At 52.2% G+C, this 14,481-nt stretch overlaps 1 protein-coding gene across 1 annotated transcript; it reads right to left on the bottom strand.

Moving 5' to 3' along the window:
* Window positions 1-10,439: 10,439 nt before the first annotated feature.
* LOC130191230 (son of sevenless homolog 1-like) lies at window positions 10,440-13,579 on the bottom strand. Its single transcript, XM_056410892.1, has 4 exons — window positions 13,493-13,579; window positions 11,969-12,236; window positions 11,096-11,217; window positions 10,440-10,892 (listed from the first exon to the last, which is right to left on the bottom strand). Exons 2-4 carry the CDS (start codon window positions 12,168-12,170, stop codon window positions 10,440-10,442), a joined length of 777 nt encoding a protein of 258 aa, XP_056266867.1. The 5' UTR covers window positions 12,171-12,236; window positions 13,493-13,579.
* Between the last annotated feature and the right edge of the window lie 902 nt (window positions 13,580-14,481).

Here is a 14,481-nt window from a genome sequence, read left to right as displayed (position 1 = left end):
TGCCTGACGGTAGAAGGGTGAACAGTTCGTGGCCGGGGTGGTTATTGTCTTTCATCATCCGTTTGGCCCTGGCCCCGCACCGCTTGGTGTATATGTCCAAGATGGAGGGACGCTCACCTCCAACGATGTACTGTGCCGACCGCACCACCCTCTGTAGTGCCCTACGCTCCAGGGCGGTGCAGTTCCCGTACCAGACGGTGATGCAACCTGTCAGAACACTCTCGATGGTACTGGTGTAGAATGTTCTGAGGATGCGGGGGGCCATGTTGAATTTCCTCAGTCGCCTAAGGAAATACAGGCATTGTTGGGCCCTTTTCACCACGTGAGTGGTGTGCGTGGTCCATGTGAGGTCCTCGGAGATGTGCACGCCGAGGAACTTGAAGCTGCTGACCCGCTCTACTGCAACTCCGTCTATGGAGATGGGGGTGTGCTCTCCTCTCCGCTTCCTGTAGTCCACGATCAGCTCCTTGGTCTTCTTGACGTTGAGGACGAGGCTGTTCTCCTGGCACCACTGTACCAGTGATCCAACCTCCTCCCTATAGGCTGTCTCGTCGTCGTCGGTGATCAGCCCCAACACTGTTGTGTCGTCAGCAAACTTGATGATGACGTTGGAGCTGTGCATGGCCGTGCAGTCGTGGGTGTACAGGGAGTAGAGGAGAGGGCTCAACACGCATCCCTGAGGGGCTCCCGTGTTGAGGGTCAGCGGCTCTGAGGTGGTACTGCCCATCCTCACCACCTGGCGGCGGCCCGACCTGTGTGCTTATCTTCACGGAAACATGGCTAAACGACAACATCCCCGACTCTGCTGTGAGACTGGAGGAGCTAACATGCTATCGAGCGGACAGAGCCCTCGCTGATGGAGGAAAAACTCGCGGCGGCGGGGTATGTGTTTACATCCGGGACGCATGGTGCCGGGACGCTGCCGTGGTATGTAGACACTGCTCACCACTGGCGGAGTTTATGATCATAAGGTGCCGTCCTTTTTATCTGCCGAGGGAATTCACGGCGATTCTGCTAGTCGCTGTTTACATCCCCGACCTCCAACAACAGTGATAGAAATGCGGCACTCGTGAACTGTATCAGGCCATCAGTGAACAACAGACGGCTCACCCAGACGGCTTCACCATCTTTGCTGGAGATTTCAACCATGCAAACCTTAAGACTGTCCTTCCCAAACTACACCAGCATGTTGATTTTCCTACAAGAGGAGACAACATTTTGGATCTGGTCTACACAACCCACAAAGGAGCGTACAAGGCCTCCCCCCTCCCCCACATAGGTCTCTCTGACCACATCACCGTCATGCTAATGCCAGCATACAGACCCAGAGTGAAAGCCTCCAGACCGGTTCTGAAGCAGGTGCAGGGTGTGGCCAGAGGGGCCTCCTGCGCTCTCAAGACTGCTTTGACTCAACAGACTGGGGAATGTTTAAACAGGCAGCCACTTACAACGACCACACTGACATTGGGAGTACACAGACACTGTTACTTCTTACATTAGCAAGTGCATTGATGATGTGACCCATGTAAAGACCATCACCACTCGGGCTAACCAGAAGCCGTGGCTAACAGGGGAAGTCCATCGGCTGCTGAGGACTAGAAATAGGGTCTTCAGAGCTGGGGACGAAACAGACCTGAAAACAGCGAGCCAACCTGTCCCACGGCATCAGGAAAGCAAAAAATTCCTACACAAAAAAGATAACCCGGCACTTTAAAGACAGCAGAGACACACGCAGCCTGTGGCGGGGCATTCAGACCATCACAGACTATAAACCCACGCCACAGAACTGCGACAGCAACATCTCTCTGCTAAACAACCTCAACAGCTTCTTTGCCCGGTTTGAAGCACAGAACAGCACTCGTCCACACAAGACTCCGCCCCCTCCCCATGATCAGGTTCTGTGCCTGTCTGCTGCCAGCGTGAAGAGGACTCTCGTCCATCAACACCCACAAGGCAACAGGTCCAGACAACATCCCTGGTCGTGTGCTGAAGGACTGCGCAGAGGAGCTTAAGGACGTCTTCACGGATGTCTTTAATACTTCTCTGAGACAAGCTGTTGTTCCATCATGCTTCAAGGTAACCACCATCATACCTGTGCCAAAGAAATCCACTCCGTCCTGCTTCAACGACTATCGTCCAGTGGCACTGACCCCCATAATCATGAAGTGCTTTGACCGACTAGTCATGTCGCATATCAAATCCATTCTCCCCCCCTCTGGACCCTTTCCAGTTTGCATACCGGGCCAAACGGTCCACGGAGGATGCAATCTGCTCTGCTCTCCACCCAGCCCTCACCCACCTGGACAAAAAGACTCCTATGTAAGAATGCTGTTCATAGACTTTAGCTCAGCATTCAACACAATCATCCCACAACAACTAATCTGCAAACTTGACCAGCTGGGGCTCAACACCTCGCTGTGTAACTGGCTGCTGGACTTCCTGAGTGAGAGGCCACAAGCAGTGCGGGTCGGCAACAACACCTCGAGCAGCATCACACTCAGCACAGGGGCCCCTCAGGGCTGTGTGCTCAGTCCCTGCTCTTCACCTTGCTGACTCACGACTGCAAAACCAGCTACAGCACCAATCACATGGTCAAGTTTGCAGGCGACACAACATTGATAGGTCTCATCACCAAGGATGACGAGACCCTCTACAGGAGGAGGTCAACCTTCTGACCACGTGGTGCATAGCCAACAACCTCCTGCTCAACAACAGCAAGACCAAAGAGATCGTTGTTGACTTCCGGAAAGGCCACACCCATCACCCACCACTGACCATCAGCAGTGCGGACATTGAGCAGGTCAGCAGCACCAAATTCCTGGGGGTGGAAATCAGTGAGGACCTCTCGTGGACAGCAAACACTACATCGCTGGCAAAGAAAGCACAGAGGCGCCTCTACTTCCTCCGGAAACTGAGGAAAGCAGGGAGCCCCCCATCCATCATGTGCACCTTCTACCGCGGCACCATCGAGAGCATCCTGACCAACTGCATCACTGTGTGGGGCGGAAGCTGCACAGACCACAGCAGGAAAGCCCTGCAGCGCATAGTGAAGGCAGCTGGAAGGATCATGGGTGCCTCCCCCCCCTCCCATCCCTGCAGGACATATACAACACCCGCCTCACCCGCAAAGCGACCTCGATTGAGTGACCCTGCCACCCCTCACACGGTCTCTTCAGCCTCCTGCCCTCTGGGAGGAGATACCGAGCCTCCGGGCTCACACCGCCAGGCCGTCCAACAGCTTCATCCTCCAGGCTGTCAGGAAGCTGAACTCTCTCCCCATCCTCCCACTCTGTCCTCTTTCAGACTCACATGTCTGAATGCTGCTAGCACAATTTATGTTGTCTATATGTTTACATGTTTCTTACTATTTTTGCACTTTATGTTGTCTATGCACTTTATGTTGTCTATATGTTCACAAGTTTTTTACTATTTTTGCACTCTATGTTGTCTATATGTTGCACAATTCACTTTATGTTGGACAGAAGAGAAACGCAATTTCGATCTTCTGTATGTTTGCACATATGGAAAATTGACAGATAAAACTGACTTTTGACTTTTGACTTTTTAGGGGGGACCAGGGCAGGTTAGGGGGACCAGGGCAGGTTAGGGGGGACCAGGGCAGGTTAGGGGGGAGCAGGGCAGGTTAGGGGGACCAGGGCAGGTTAGGGGGAGCAGGGCAGTTTAGGGGGAGCAGGGCAGGTTAGGGGGACCAGGGCAGGTTAGGGGGAGCAGGGCAGGTTAGGGGGAGCAGGGCAGGTTAGGGGGAGCAGGGCAGGTTAGGGGAACCAGGGCAGGTTAGGGGGGAGCAGGGCAGGTTAGGGGGACCAGGGCAGGTTAGGGGGAGCAGGGCAGTTTAGGGGGAGCAGGGCACGTTAGGGGAGCAGGGCAGTTTAGGGGGAGCAGGGCAGGTTAGGGGAACCAGGGCAGGTTAGGGGGGAGCAGGGCAGGTTAGGGGGACCAGGGCAGGTTAGGGGGGAGCAGGGCAGGTTAGGGGAGCAGGGCAGGTTAGGGGACCAGGGCATGTTAGGGGAGCAGGGCAGTTTAGGGGACCAGGGCAGGTTATGGGGACCAGGGCAGGTTAGGGGGACCAGGGCATGTTAGGGGGGAGCAGGGCAGTTTAGGGGGACCAGGGCATGTCAGGGGGGAGCAGGGCAGTTTAGGGGGACCAGGACAGGTTAGGGGGGACCAGGGCAGGTTAGGGGGGAGCAGGGCAGGTTAGGGGGAGAAGGGCAGGTTAGGGGGAGCAGGGCAGGTAAGGGGGGAGCAGGGCAGGTTAGGGGGAGCAGGGCAGGTAAGGGGGGAGCAGGGCAGGTTAGGGGACCAGGGCAGGTTAGGGGGCAGGGCAGGTTAGGGGAAGCAGGGCAGGTTAGGGGGGCGCAGGGCAGTTTAGGGGGAGCAGGGCAGGTTAGGGGGAGCAGGGCAGGTTAGGGGGCAGGCTAGGGGGACCAGGGCAGGTTAGGGGAGCAGGGCAGGTTAGGGGAGCAGGGCAGGTTAGGGGGGAGCAGGGCAGGTTAGGGGGACCAGGGCAGGTTAGGGGGGAGCAGGGCAGGTTAGGGGAAGCAGGGCAGGTTAGGGGGGCGCAGGGCAGTTTAGGGGGAGCAGGGCAGGTTAGTGGGAGCAGGGCAGGTTAGGGGACCAGGGCAGTTTAGGGGCAGGGCAGGTTTAGGGGAGCAGGGCAGGTTAGGGGAGCAGGGCAGGTTAGGGGAGCAGGGGCAGGTTGGGGGGAGCAGGGCAGGTTAGGGGAACCAGGGCAGGTTAGGGGCAGCAGTTGGGGGCAGGGCAGGTTAGGGGGCAGGGCAGGTTAGGGGGAGTAGGGCAGGTTAGGGGGAGCAGGGCAGGTTAGGGGAACCAGGGCAGGTTAGGGGGGAGCAGGGCAGGTTAGGGGGACCAGGGGCAGGTTAGGGGGGGGCAGGGCAGGTTGGGGGACCAGGGCAGGTTAGGGGCTGGGCAGGTTAGGGGGAGCAGGGCAGGTTAGGGGGAGCAGGGCAGGTTAGGGGCGAGCAGGGCAGGTAAGGGGAGGGGCAGGTTAGGGCAGGGCAGGTTGGGGAACCAGGGCAGGTTAGGGGAGCAGGGCAGGTTAGGGGACCAGGGCAGGTTAGGGGAGCAGGGCAGTTTAGGGAGCAGGGCAGGTTAGGGGGACCAGGGCAGGTTAGGGGGAGCTGGGCAGGTTAGGGGGAGCTGGGCAGGTTAGGGGGAGCAGGGCAGGTTAGGGGGGAGCAGGGCAGGTAAGGGGAAGTCACCCTTATGACACAAAAAATACATGCAATGTATTCGGCCATCCAGGAAAGTAACCACGATGACATTGTATTTCCAGACAACATACAATCGACGGGGAGGAATGGGTGACTTTGTGTCAATTGGCGTAACACATTGAAAAATCACTAGATGGCGCTCTTGATTCATTTCTTGAATGGCTGAGACTGTTAGTGACCATTAGACTATTGATTTCAATGGGCCAATGGGAATTTATTATTTTATTATTTATTTATTTATTTGTCATTTTTGAAAAAACTTGATATAGTATACAACAGGAGACACTCTTTAAGGATTAGTTGGTTTTAGCTAGCTAGCATGCTGCTAACGGAAGTTAGCTTTCTGAAGGGTCTACAGACTTGTGCTTAGAGTATGTTGTTCAGGGCATCCATGACCATCTGGGGTTCTAATTTCAAGCATTTTGGAGCTTGTTGAAGAATCGCTAATTAGCCACATGCTACTATCATGACGGGGTCAATAGGCATACTTGGCCGGCCCATACATGTGTAGTTGAAATGACCCTAAAATGGGTCATTTGACATACACTTGTATGGGCCGGCCGTGTATGTGAAATGACACTGGTTATTTTAAGGGGATTTCTCCTGTTTTGTACCCAGAAAAGGTGCCCAAAACCTGGGTACTTGCATGCTCAAGTGACCATGGTCCTCCTCTCCTGTTTTGTACCCAGAAAAGGTGCCCAAAACCTGGGTACTTGCATGCTCAAGTGACCATGGTCCTCCCACACAGAGATCAGGTGGAGTCAGTAGTTCAGGGCATCAAGTGACACTGGTTATTATAAGGGGATTTTACCTGTTTTGTACCCAGAAAAGGTGCTTCAAGTCCTGGGTACTTTTAGTGACATTTTACCTGTTCTGTACCCAGGAAAGGTGCTTCAAGTCCTGGGTACTTTTAGTGACATTTTACCTGTTCTGTACCCAGGAAAGGTGCTTCAAGTCCTGGGTACTTGCATAGTAATGTGACCATGGTTCTCCTGGTACTTTGAGTGACATTTTACCTGTTCTGTACCCAGGAAAGGTGCTTCAAGTCCTGGGTACTTTTAGTGACATTTAAACTGGAGCAAATGGTCCAAAAATGTAGGGTATTCATATACAGATGGTCCTCTTAATTTAGAAAAAGAATCCACGACTCTAAGTTGATTTAAAGCAATTCTTTTTTAATTAAAAGAGTGGTTAGGGACATTTGACATACTCGGCCGGCCCATACACACGGTTTACAAATGTCCCAGTTTATACACAACTTCCCTTGCATTTCCAAATTATAAGGGGATTTCACCTCTTTTGTACCCAGAAAAGGTGCCCAAATCCTGGGTACATGCATGCTAAAGTGACCATGGTCCTCCCACACAGAGATCAGTTGGAGTTAGTAGTTCAGGGCATCAAGTGACACTGATTATTTTAGGGGGATTTCTCCTGTTTTGTACCCAGAAAAGGTGCCCAAAACCTGGGTACTTGCATGCTCAAGTGACCATGGTCCTCCCACACAGAGATCAGGTGGAGTTAGTAGTTCAGGGCATCAAGTGACACTGGTTATTATAAGGGGATTTCTCCTGTTTTGTACCCAGAAAAGGTGCCCAAATCCTGGGTACTTGCATGCTAAATTGACCATGGTCCTCCCACACAGAGATCAGGTGGAGTTATTAGTTCAGGGCATCAAGTGACACTGGTTATTATAAGGGGATTTCTCCTGTTTTGTACCCAGAAAAGGTGCCCAAATCCTGGGTACTTGCATGCTAAATTGACCATGGTCCTCCCACACAGAGATCAGGTGGAGTTATTAGTTCAGGGCATCAAGTGACACTGGTTATTATAAGGGGATTTCTCCTGTTTTGTACCCAGAAAAGGTGCCCAAATCCTGGGTACTTGCATGCTAAATTGACCATGGTCCTCCCACACAGAGATCAGGTGGAGTTATTAGTTCAGGGCATCAAGTGACACTGGTTATTATAAGGGGATTTCTCCTGTTTTGTACCCAGAAAAGGTGCCCAAAACCTGGGTACTTGCATGCTAAAGTGACCATGGTCCTCCCACACAGAGATCAGTTGGAGTCAGTAGTTCAGGGCATCAAGTGACACTGGTTATTGTAAGGGGATTTCTCCTGTTTTGTACCCAGAAAAGGTGCCCAAATCCTGGGTACATGCATGCTAAATTGACCATGGTCCTCCCACACAGAGATCAGGTGGAGTCAGTAGTTCAGGGCATCAAGTGACACTGGTTATTGTAAGGGGATTTCTCCTGTTTTGTACCCAGAAAAGGTGCCCAAAACCTGGGTACATGCATGCTAAATTGACCATGGTCCTCCCACACAGAGATCAGGTGGTGTCAGTAGTTCAGGGCATCAAGTGACACTGGTTATTGTAAGGGGATTTCTCCTGTTTTGTACCCAGAAAAGGTGCCCAAAACCTGGGTACATGCATGCTAAATTGACCATGGTCCTCCCACACAGAGATCAGGTGGAGTCAGTAGTTCAGGGCATCAAGTGACACTGGTTATTGTAAGGGGATTTCTCCTGTTTTGTACCCAGAAAAGGTGCCCAAATCCTGGGTACTTGCATGCTAAAGTGACCATCTTCCACCCATACAAAGGACTCTATACTTGGGTAAATGTTAGTCAAATCCCCCTCTCAAAGAACCAGGGAGGATTGGGGGACAGTGACTGTCACCAGGCATACATCCCCTCCAAGGCCGAACCAATAGTGACTTTACTTGGGTAAATGTGAGTCAAAGATCCAGGGAGGATTGGGGGACATATACTGTCACCGGGGGGACAAAAGGCAACATTCCATTCTTCTGTGGGGCCTCTGGAGCTTACTCCATGACCTTGCTCACCCTCCGACCCCGTGCACCCACATAGCACCCATCCCTGAGTTAAAACCCTCCTACAAATTTTTTTTCGTTTCGGGCCCCTGGTGGTATAAACGAAAAGAAAAAAACTTTTATATCACCAGGGGTCCGAAACGAAAAAAATTCGGCAGAATGGTTTTAACTCAGGGCAGTGCTTAAGTTTGGGGTCCACGGGTCGGATGGTGAGCAAGGTCAGGGGGTAAGCTCCAGAGGCCCGACAGACCAATTGCATTTTGCCTTTTGTCCCCCCAGTGACAGTCAATGTCCCCCAATCCTCCTGGTCATGTACCCACGTATCGTCACTCCTGGTCTGGCCTAGGATGGAATGTATGCCTGGTGACCGTCACTGTCCCCCAATCCTCCTGGATCTTTGAGAGGGGGATTTGACTGACATGTACCCCAGTATAGTCACTCCTGGTGGTCCGGCCTTGTATGTGACGTATGCCTGGTGACCTTCACTGTCCCCCAATCCTCCTGTATGCCTGGTGACCGTCACTGTCCCCCAATCCTCCTGGATCTTTGAGAGGGGGATTTGACTAACATGTTCTGTACCCAGGAAAGGTGCTTCAAGTCATGGGTACTTTTAGTGACATTTTACCTGTTTTGTACCCAGGAAAGGTGCTTCAAGTCCTGGGTACCTTTAGTGACATTTTACCTGTTTTGTACCCAGGAAAGGTGCTTCAAGTCCTGGGTACTTGCATAGTAATGTGTCCATGGTTCTCCTGGTACTTTTAGTGACATTTTACATGTTTTGTACCCAGGAAAGGTGCTTCAAGTCCTGGGTACTTTTAGTGACATTTCACCTGTGTTGTACCCAGGAAAGGTGCTTCAATTCCTGGGTACTTTTATAGTAATGTGACCATGGTTCTCCTGGTACTTTTAGTGACATTTTACCTGTTTTTCACCCAGGAAAGGTGGTCCCATAAAGGACCAGGGCATCCATGGCTGTCTGGCGTTTCATTTTCAAGCATTTTGGACGTTTTACATGCTAAACCGGAAGTTACATGCTAAACCGGAAGTGCCTAGAGAAGGGTCTAGAGCTTAGTTCTTTGAGTATGTTAGTCACGCCACCCTGGGGACTCTGTGGTTTCAATTTCAAGCATTTTGGAGCATGTTGAAAAATCGCTATAGCCACATGCTAACCATTAGCCAAGCCTTCTAAAGCTTTTTTTGAAGTGAATATTGAGAATAAAAATACAGGGTCAAGGACCATGGGTTCAGACATCCCTGACTGATGTGCCCCTAGGAGATGTGCCCCTGATCCTGGGTACTTTTCTTGCAAATTGACCATCTTCCTCCCTTAGTAGAGCAACAGTTAGGGTAAATTGGCAGACACGGCCGGCCCATACAGATGTAGTCGAAATGACACAGTTTAATGACATGGGTCATTTGACATACACTTTTATGGGCCGGGAATGTATGCTGAATGACCCGATGCCCTCTGGTGGCAAAAAACTGTCATGGGAGGATTGGACTACATTTAATACATTTTTTAATAAATCATAACTCTGCGATCGAAGGTCAGAACTGAAATCTTTTTTCTCCAGAGGTCAAGTGGGAAGGGGCACTGTGAGCCTGAGGTGTGTTTCGATTTTTAGCACCCCCAAAAAGGCTCCAAAATTCAGGCCGAAGTTTTTGACCCCCTGACACGCGCAATGTACGCCTGCTGACCTCTGCGGGCAGACTATAGGTTAGGGGGAGCAGGGCAGGTTCGGGGGACCAGGGCAGGTTAGGATAGGATGGATGGAGATAAAATAGTAAATAAATAATCAATATATTCTGGGATGAGGGACTGATGGCCACGCATCATCTGACCAATCAGAATCAAGCAGGTTATATTATTTTGATATTTATTGATGGTTAAAGGTGACTGAGTCAGTCAGGATGATGATGATGATGATGAAGATGAAGGAGGGTTCTCTCGTCCAGCTCACTTTACCAACACGTTTATTCCCTTGTTTCAAAGACATTCAGAAACAACCAGAGAAACATCAGGTCCACCAGAACCCATACAGTACCTCTTTGGTTCTGGTCAAGTACCTGAAGGCACCTCAGACCCAGAGTCCTCTTCAGTCCGTGGAACACTACGTTACCCACAATCCTTTCTGTTCATCAGGTCTGACAGGTGAATGTTCTCCAAAGTTCTGCAGCTGGAGGATCAGTTCTCAGGTCACGTGATCTTTATTCAACATCTGACCATCAATCAGACGTTTGTCTTTCAATCCATTGTTTTGTTTGTTTTCATTCAATCACGTGTAGTGTAGCTCATCAAGCTCCGCCTCCTCAGCAGGCTGTCCCCCTCCCTTAGGAAGTCCTGGCTGTCCAATCACAGTGCAGAGGGCGGGTCCAACATGGGGGCGGGGGCCAGACACTCCCTCTTGTAGGTCTTGGGAGGAGGTTTGGGGACGGTGTGCCGGGGAGGCACCGGGGGGCCGTCGAGGGGGAGGAGGGGGAGGGGCATCTTCTTGGAGGAAGGGCTGGGGGTGATGGGAGTGAGAGGAGGAATGGGGGGTGGGGAGGAGGAGGCAGCGGGGGCAGAGCTGATGGAGGGTGAGGAGGAGGTGGTGGAAGGGAAGAAGGCCTGCAGGTCACAACGAGGGCGGCCTTGAGGAGGGGGGAGGAGGTATAGAGGGGAGCTGAGAGGCTCCCGGGGAGGCAGAGAGGGGGGGCTGTCAGGGGGCGACGAAGAGGACAGAGACGAGGAGTAACGAGGGGGGAGGAACTTATAGGTGGGCTGCCGAGGGGGGACAGCAGGGGGGCTGTCCAACTGTGACATCATCTGAGACAGGAGCAGAGAGGGGGGGGGGGGGGGCAGCGTGAGTAACCAACATCAAGTTACACCTGGTAGAAACACTGACCCTGTGACCTCTGACGACCTTCAAAGTCACGAGACAGGAAGCTCAGGTCAGATCTCCTCAGAGGACACACGGCGCTCTAGCACACAACAGACCAGAGGACTTTAGAGCGCCTCATCCGGCTTACCTTGGAGGGGGAGGAGTCTGCAGGAGCCGACTCCGGACGTCTGCGAGGAGGAACAGGAGGAGGAACCGGGAGCTCCTCAGGACCACGACTGAAACTCACCATGGAGGAGACCGAGGAGGACCCTGAGACCAGAGAGACCACCTTTAACCGGACGCTCTGTAACCAGACGCTCTGTAACCAACACCAGACGCTCTGTAACCAGACGCTCTGTAACCAACACCAGACGCTCTGTAACCGGACACCAGACGCTCTATAACCAACACCAGGCGCTCTGTAACCAACACCAGACGCTCTGTAACCAGACGCTCTGTAACCGGACACCAGACGCTCTATAACCAACACCAGGCGCTCTGTAACCAACACCAGACGCTCTGTAACCAGACGCTCTGTAACCAGACGCTCTGTAACCGGACACCAGACGCTCTATAACCAACACCAGGCGCTCTGTAACCAATACCAGATGCTCTATAACCAACACCAGGCGCTCTGTAACCAATACCAGACGCTCTGTAACCAACACCAGACGCTCTGTAACCAGTCGCTCTGTAACCAGACACTCTATAACCAGTCGCTCTGTAACCAACACCAGACGCTCTGTAACCAATACCAGACGCTCTGTAACCAGACGCTCTGTAACCAACACCAGACGCTATGTAACCAATACCAGACGCTCTGTAACCAATACCAGATGCTCTGTAACCAATACCAGTCACTCTGTAACCAATACCAGACGCTCTGTAACCAACACCAGATGCTATGTAACCAATACCAGACGCTCTGTAACCAATACCAGTCGCTCTGTAACCAACACCAGATGCTATGTAACCAATACCAGACGCTCTGTAACCAGACGCTCTGTAAGGGTAGCCTTACTGGAGTGAAAGGGGCTGCTGGGACCTTGTGGCGAGTCGAACACACTGCTCAGGTCTGTGGAGGTGGCGGAGGCCGGGGGCGGAGTCAGGGGGGTCCGAGGCGAATTGGGTGCCGAGATCGCTCCCCCCTCGGCCTCGCTGTCCGGGATGCGGCTGTAACTGATCTTTCGGGGTTCGTTCTGCAGCGGTGTCGGGTGCCGCATGGTCCCAGGCCTCGCTGAGGTCGGACGGATCCCTGGAGACTTCAGAGGACAGGTGTACTTCTTCGCCTAGGAGGGTGGAGGGGGTAGGTTTAAACAGATGTATCCACATATTCTTCTTCTTTGTTGAAAATGTGGAACAACACCATCTCAGCCAACATTACCCACAATGCACCCCTTCCTCTGACAGTTGGAATGAGCAGTGGGCTACAGAGTTCTGGTCAGATCACTTCTTTCCCACTTCACAGGCCCACATTTCTTTCTACTATAATACGGGTAGATGAAATCAAGCATTCAAAGGTGGACTTTAATCATAATCAAATCACAATCACGGTAGATTTTGCATGACCGTTAGTCAGTTCAGGCTGACAGTCACAAAAATGTTTCTGGGGACTTCTGGGGACTTAAGATGGGTGGTTAGCCGAAGAGGAAACTTCAGCTGGACGTCATGCTACCATAGAGAAGAAAGAAGGGGAGACCTATGAAATGTTGCACAACAACACCAAACGAAGTGGGCAATGAACTGGTTCACCAACTGGTGCGAAGAGAAACCAGTAACTAGACACTATAAAGGGTGACCACTAGGGGTCAACAGTTACACTATAAAGAGTGACCACTAGGGGTCAGCAGTTACACTATAAAGGGTGACCACTAGGGGTTAGCAGTTACAATGTAAAGGGTGACCACAAGGGGTCAGCAGTTACAATATAAGGGTGACCACTAGGGGTCAGCAGTTACAATATAAGGGTGACCACTAGGGGTCAGCAGTTACAATGTAAAGGGTGACCACTAGGGGTCAGCAGTTACAATATAAGAGTGACCACTAGGGGTTAGCAGTTACAATGTAAAGGGTGACCACTAGGGGTCAGCAGTTACAATATAAGGGTGACCACTAGGGGTCAGCAGTTACAATGTAAAGGGTGACCACTAGGGGTCAGCAGTTACACTGTAAAGGGTGACCACTAGGGGTCAGCAGTTACAATGTAAAGGGTGACCACTAGGAGTCAGCAGTTACAATGTAAAGGGTGACCACTAGGGGTCAGCAGTTACAATGTAAAGGGTGACTACTAGGGGTCAGCAGTTACAATATAAGGGTGACCACTAGGGGTCAGCAGTTACAATATAAGGGTGACCACTAGGGGTCAGCAGTTACAATGTAAAGGGTGACCACTCGGGGTCAGCAGTTACAATATAAAGTGTGACCACTAGGGGTCAGCAATTACAATATAAGGGTGACCACTAGGGGTCAGCAGTTACATTGTAAAGGGTGATCAGATTGTAAAGCACTCTGAGACAAATTTGTAATTTGTGAAATTGGGCTATACCTCGGATTCAAGACCAGCAGTGCGGATTCCGTCCCGGTCGTGGAACTGTGGACCAGCTCTTCACCCTCGCAAGGGTCATCGAGGGGTCCTGGGAGTTTGCCCAACCAGTCTTCATGTGTTTTGTGGACTTGGAGAAGGCTTTCGACCGGGTCCCTCGGGAATTGTTGTGGGGGGTGCTGCGGGGGTATGGGGTTCCGGACCCGTTGCTACGGCTATCCGGTCTCTGTACGCCTGCAGTAGGAGCTGTGTTCGCATCCTCGGCAGTAAGTCAGACACGTTCCCGGTGGGTGTTGGTCTCCGCCAGGGCTGCCCTTTATCACCGGTCCTGTTTGTGATTTTCATGGACAGGATATCTAGGCGCAGCCTGGGGGTGGAGCAGTTCAGGTTTGGGGGTCTTGGGATCGCCTCTCTTCTGTTTGCAGATGATGTGGTCCTGTTAGCATCCTCAGACCATGACCTCCGGCACTCACTGGGGCATTTTGCTGCCGAGTGTGAAGCGGCAGGGATGAGAGTCAGCACCGCCAAATCTGAGGCCATGGTGCTCTGCCGGAAACCGATGGATCACTCCCTCCAGGTGGGGACAGAGTGCCTGCCCCAAGCAAAGGAGTTCAAGTATCTCGGGGTCTTGTTCACGAGTGAGGGTAAGATGGAGCGGGAGATCGACAGGCGGATCGGTGCAGCTGCAGCAGTGAAACAGGCGCTGTACCGGTCTGTCTTGGTGAAGAGAGAGCTGAGCCGAAAGGCGAAGCTCTCAATTTACTGGTCGGTCTACGTTCCAATCCTCACCTATGGTCATGAACTTTGGGTAGTGACCGAAAGAACGAGGTCGCGAATACAAGCGGCCAAAATTAGTTTCCTCCGTAGGGTGGCCGGGCTCAGCCTTAGAGATCGGGTAAGGAGCTCGGACATCAGGAGGGAGCTTGGAGTCGAGCCGCTACTCCTTCGCATCGAAAGGAGTCAGCTGAGGTGGTTCGGGCATCTGATTCGGA

Source organism: Pseudoliparis swirei, unplaced genomic scaffold (assembly GCF_029220125.1).
Source record: "Pseudoliparis swirei isolate HS2019 ecotype Mariana Trench unplaced genomic scaffold, NWPU_hadal_v1 hadal_29, whole genome shotgun sequence".
NCBI lineage: Eukaryota > Metazoa > Chordata > Actinopteri > Perciformes > Liparidae > Pseudoliparis > Pseudoliparis swirei.
This window is presented reverse-complemented; position numbering and strand designations above follow the sequence as displayed.

Bases quoted from the DNA above. Each gene is read 5' to 3' on its own strand.
- LOC130191230 (XM_056410892.1), bottom strand. From the start codon at position 12,170: ATGCGGCACCCGACACCGCTGCAGAACGAACCCCGAAAGATCAGTTAC. The intron at 11,218-11,968 runs GTAAGGCTACCC...CTCTGGTCTCAG, and splicing joins CAGCAGCCCCTTTCACTCCA to GGTCCTCCTCGGTCTCCTCC. The intron at 10,893-11,095 runs GTAAGCCGGATG...CTCCTGTCTCAG, and splicing joins CAGACTCCTCCCCCTCCAAG to ATGATGTCACAGTTGGACAG.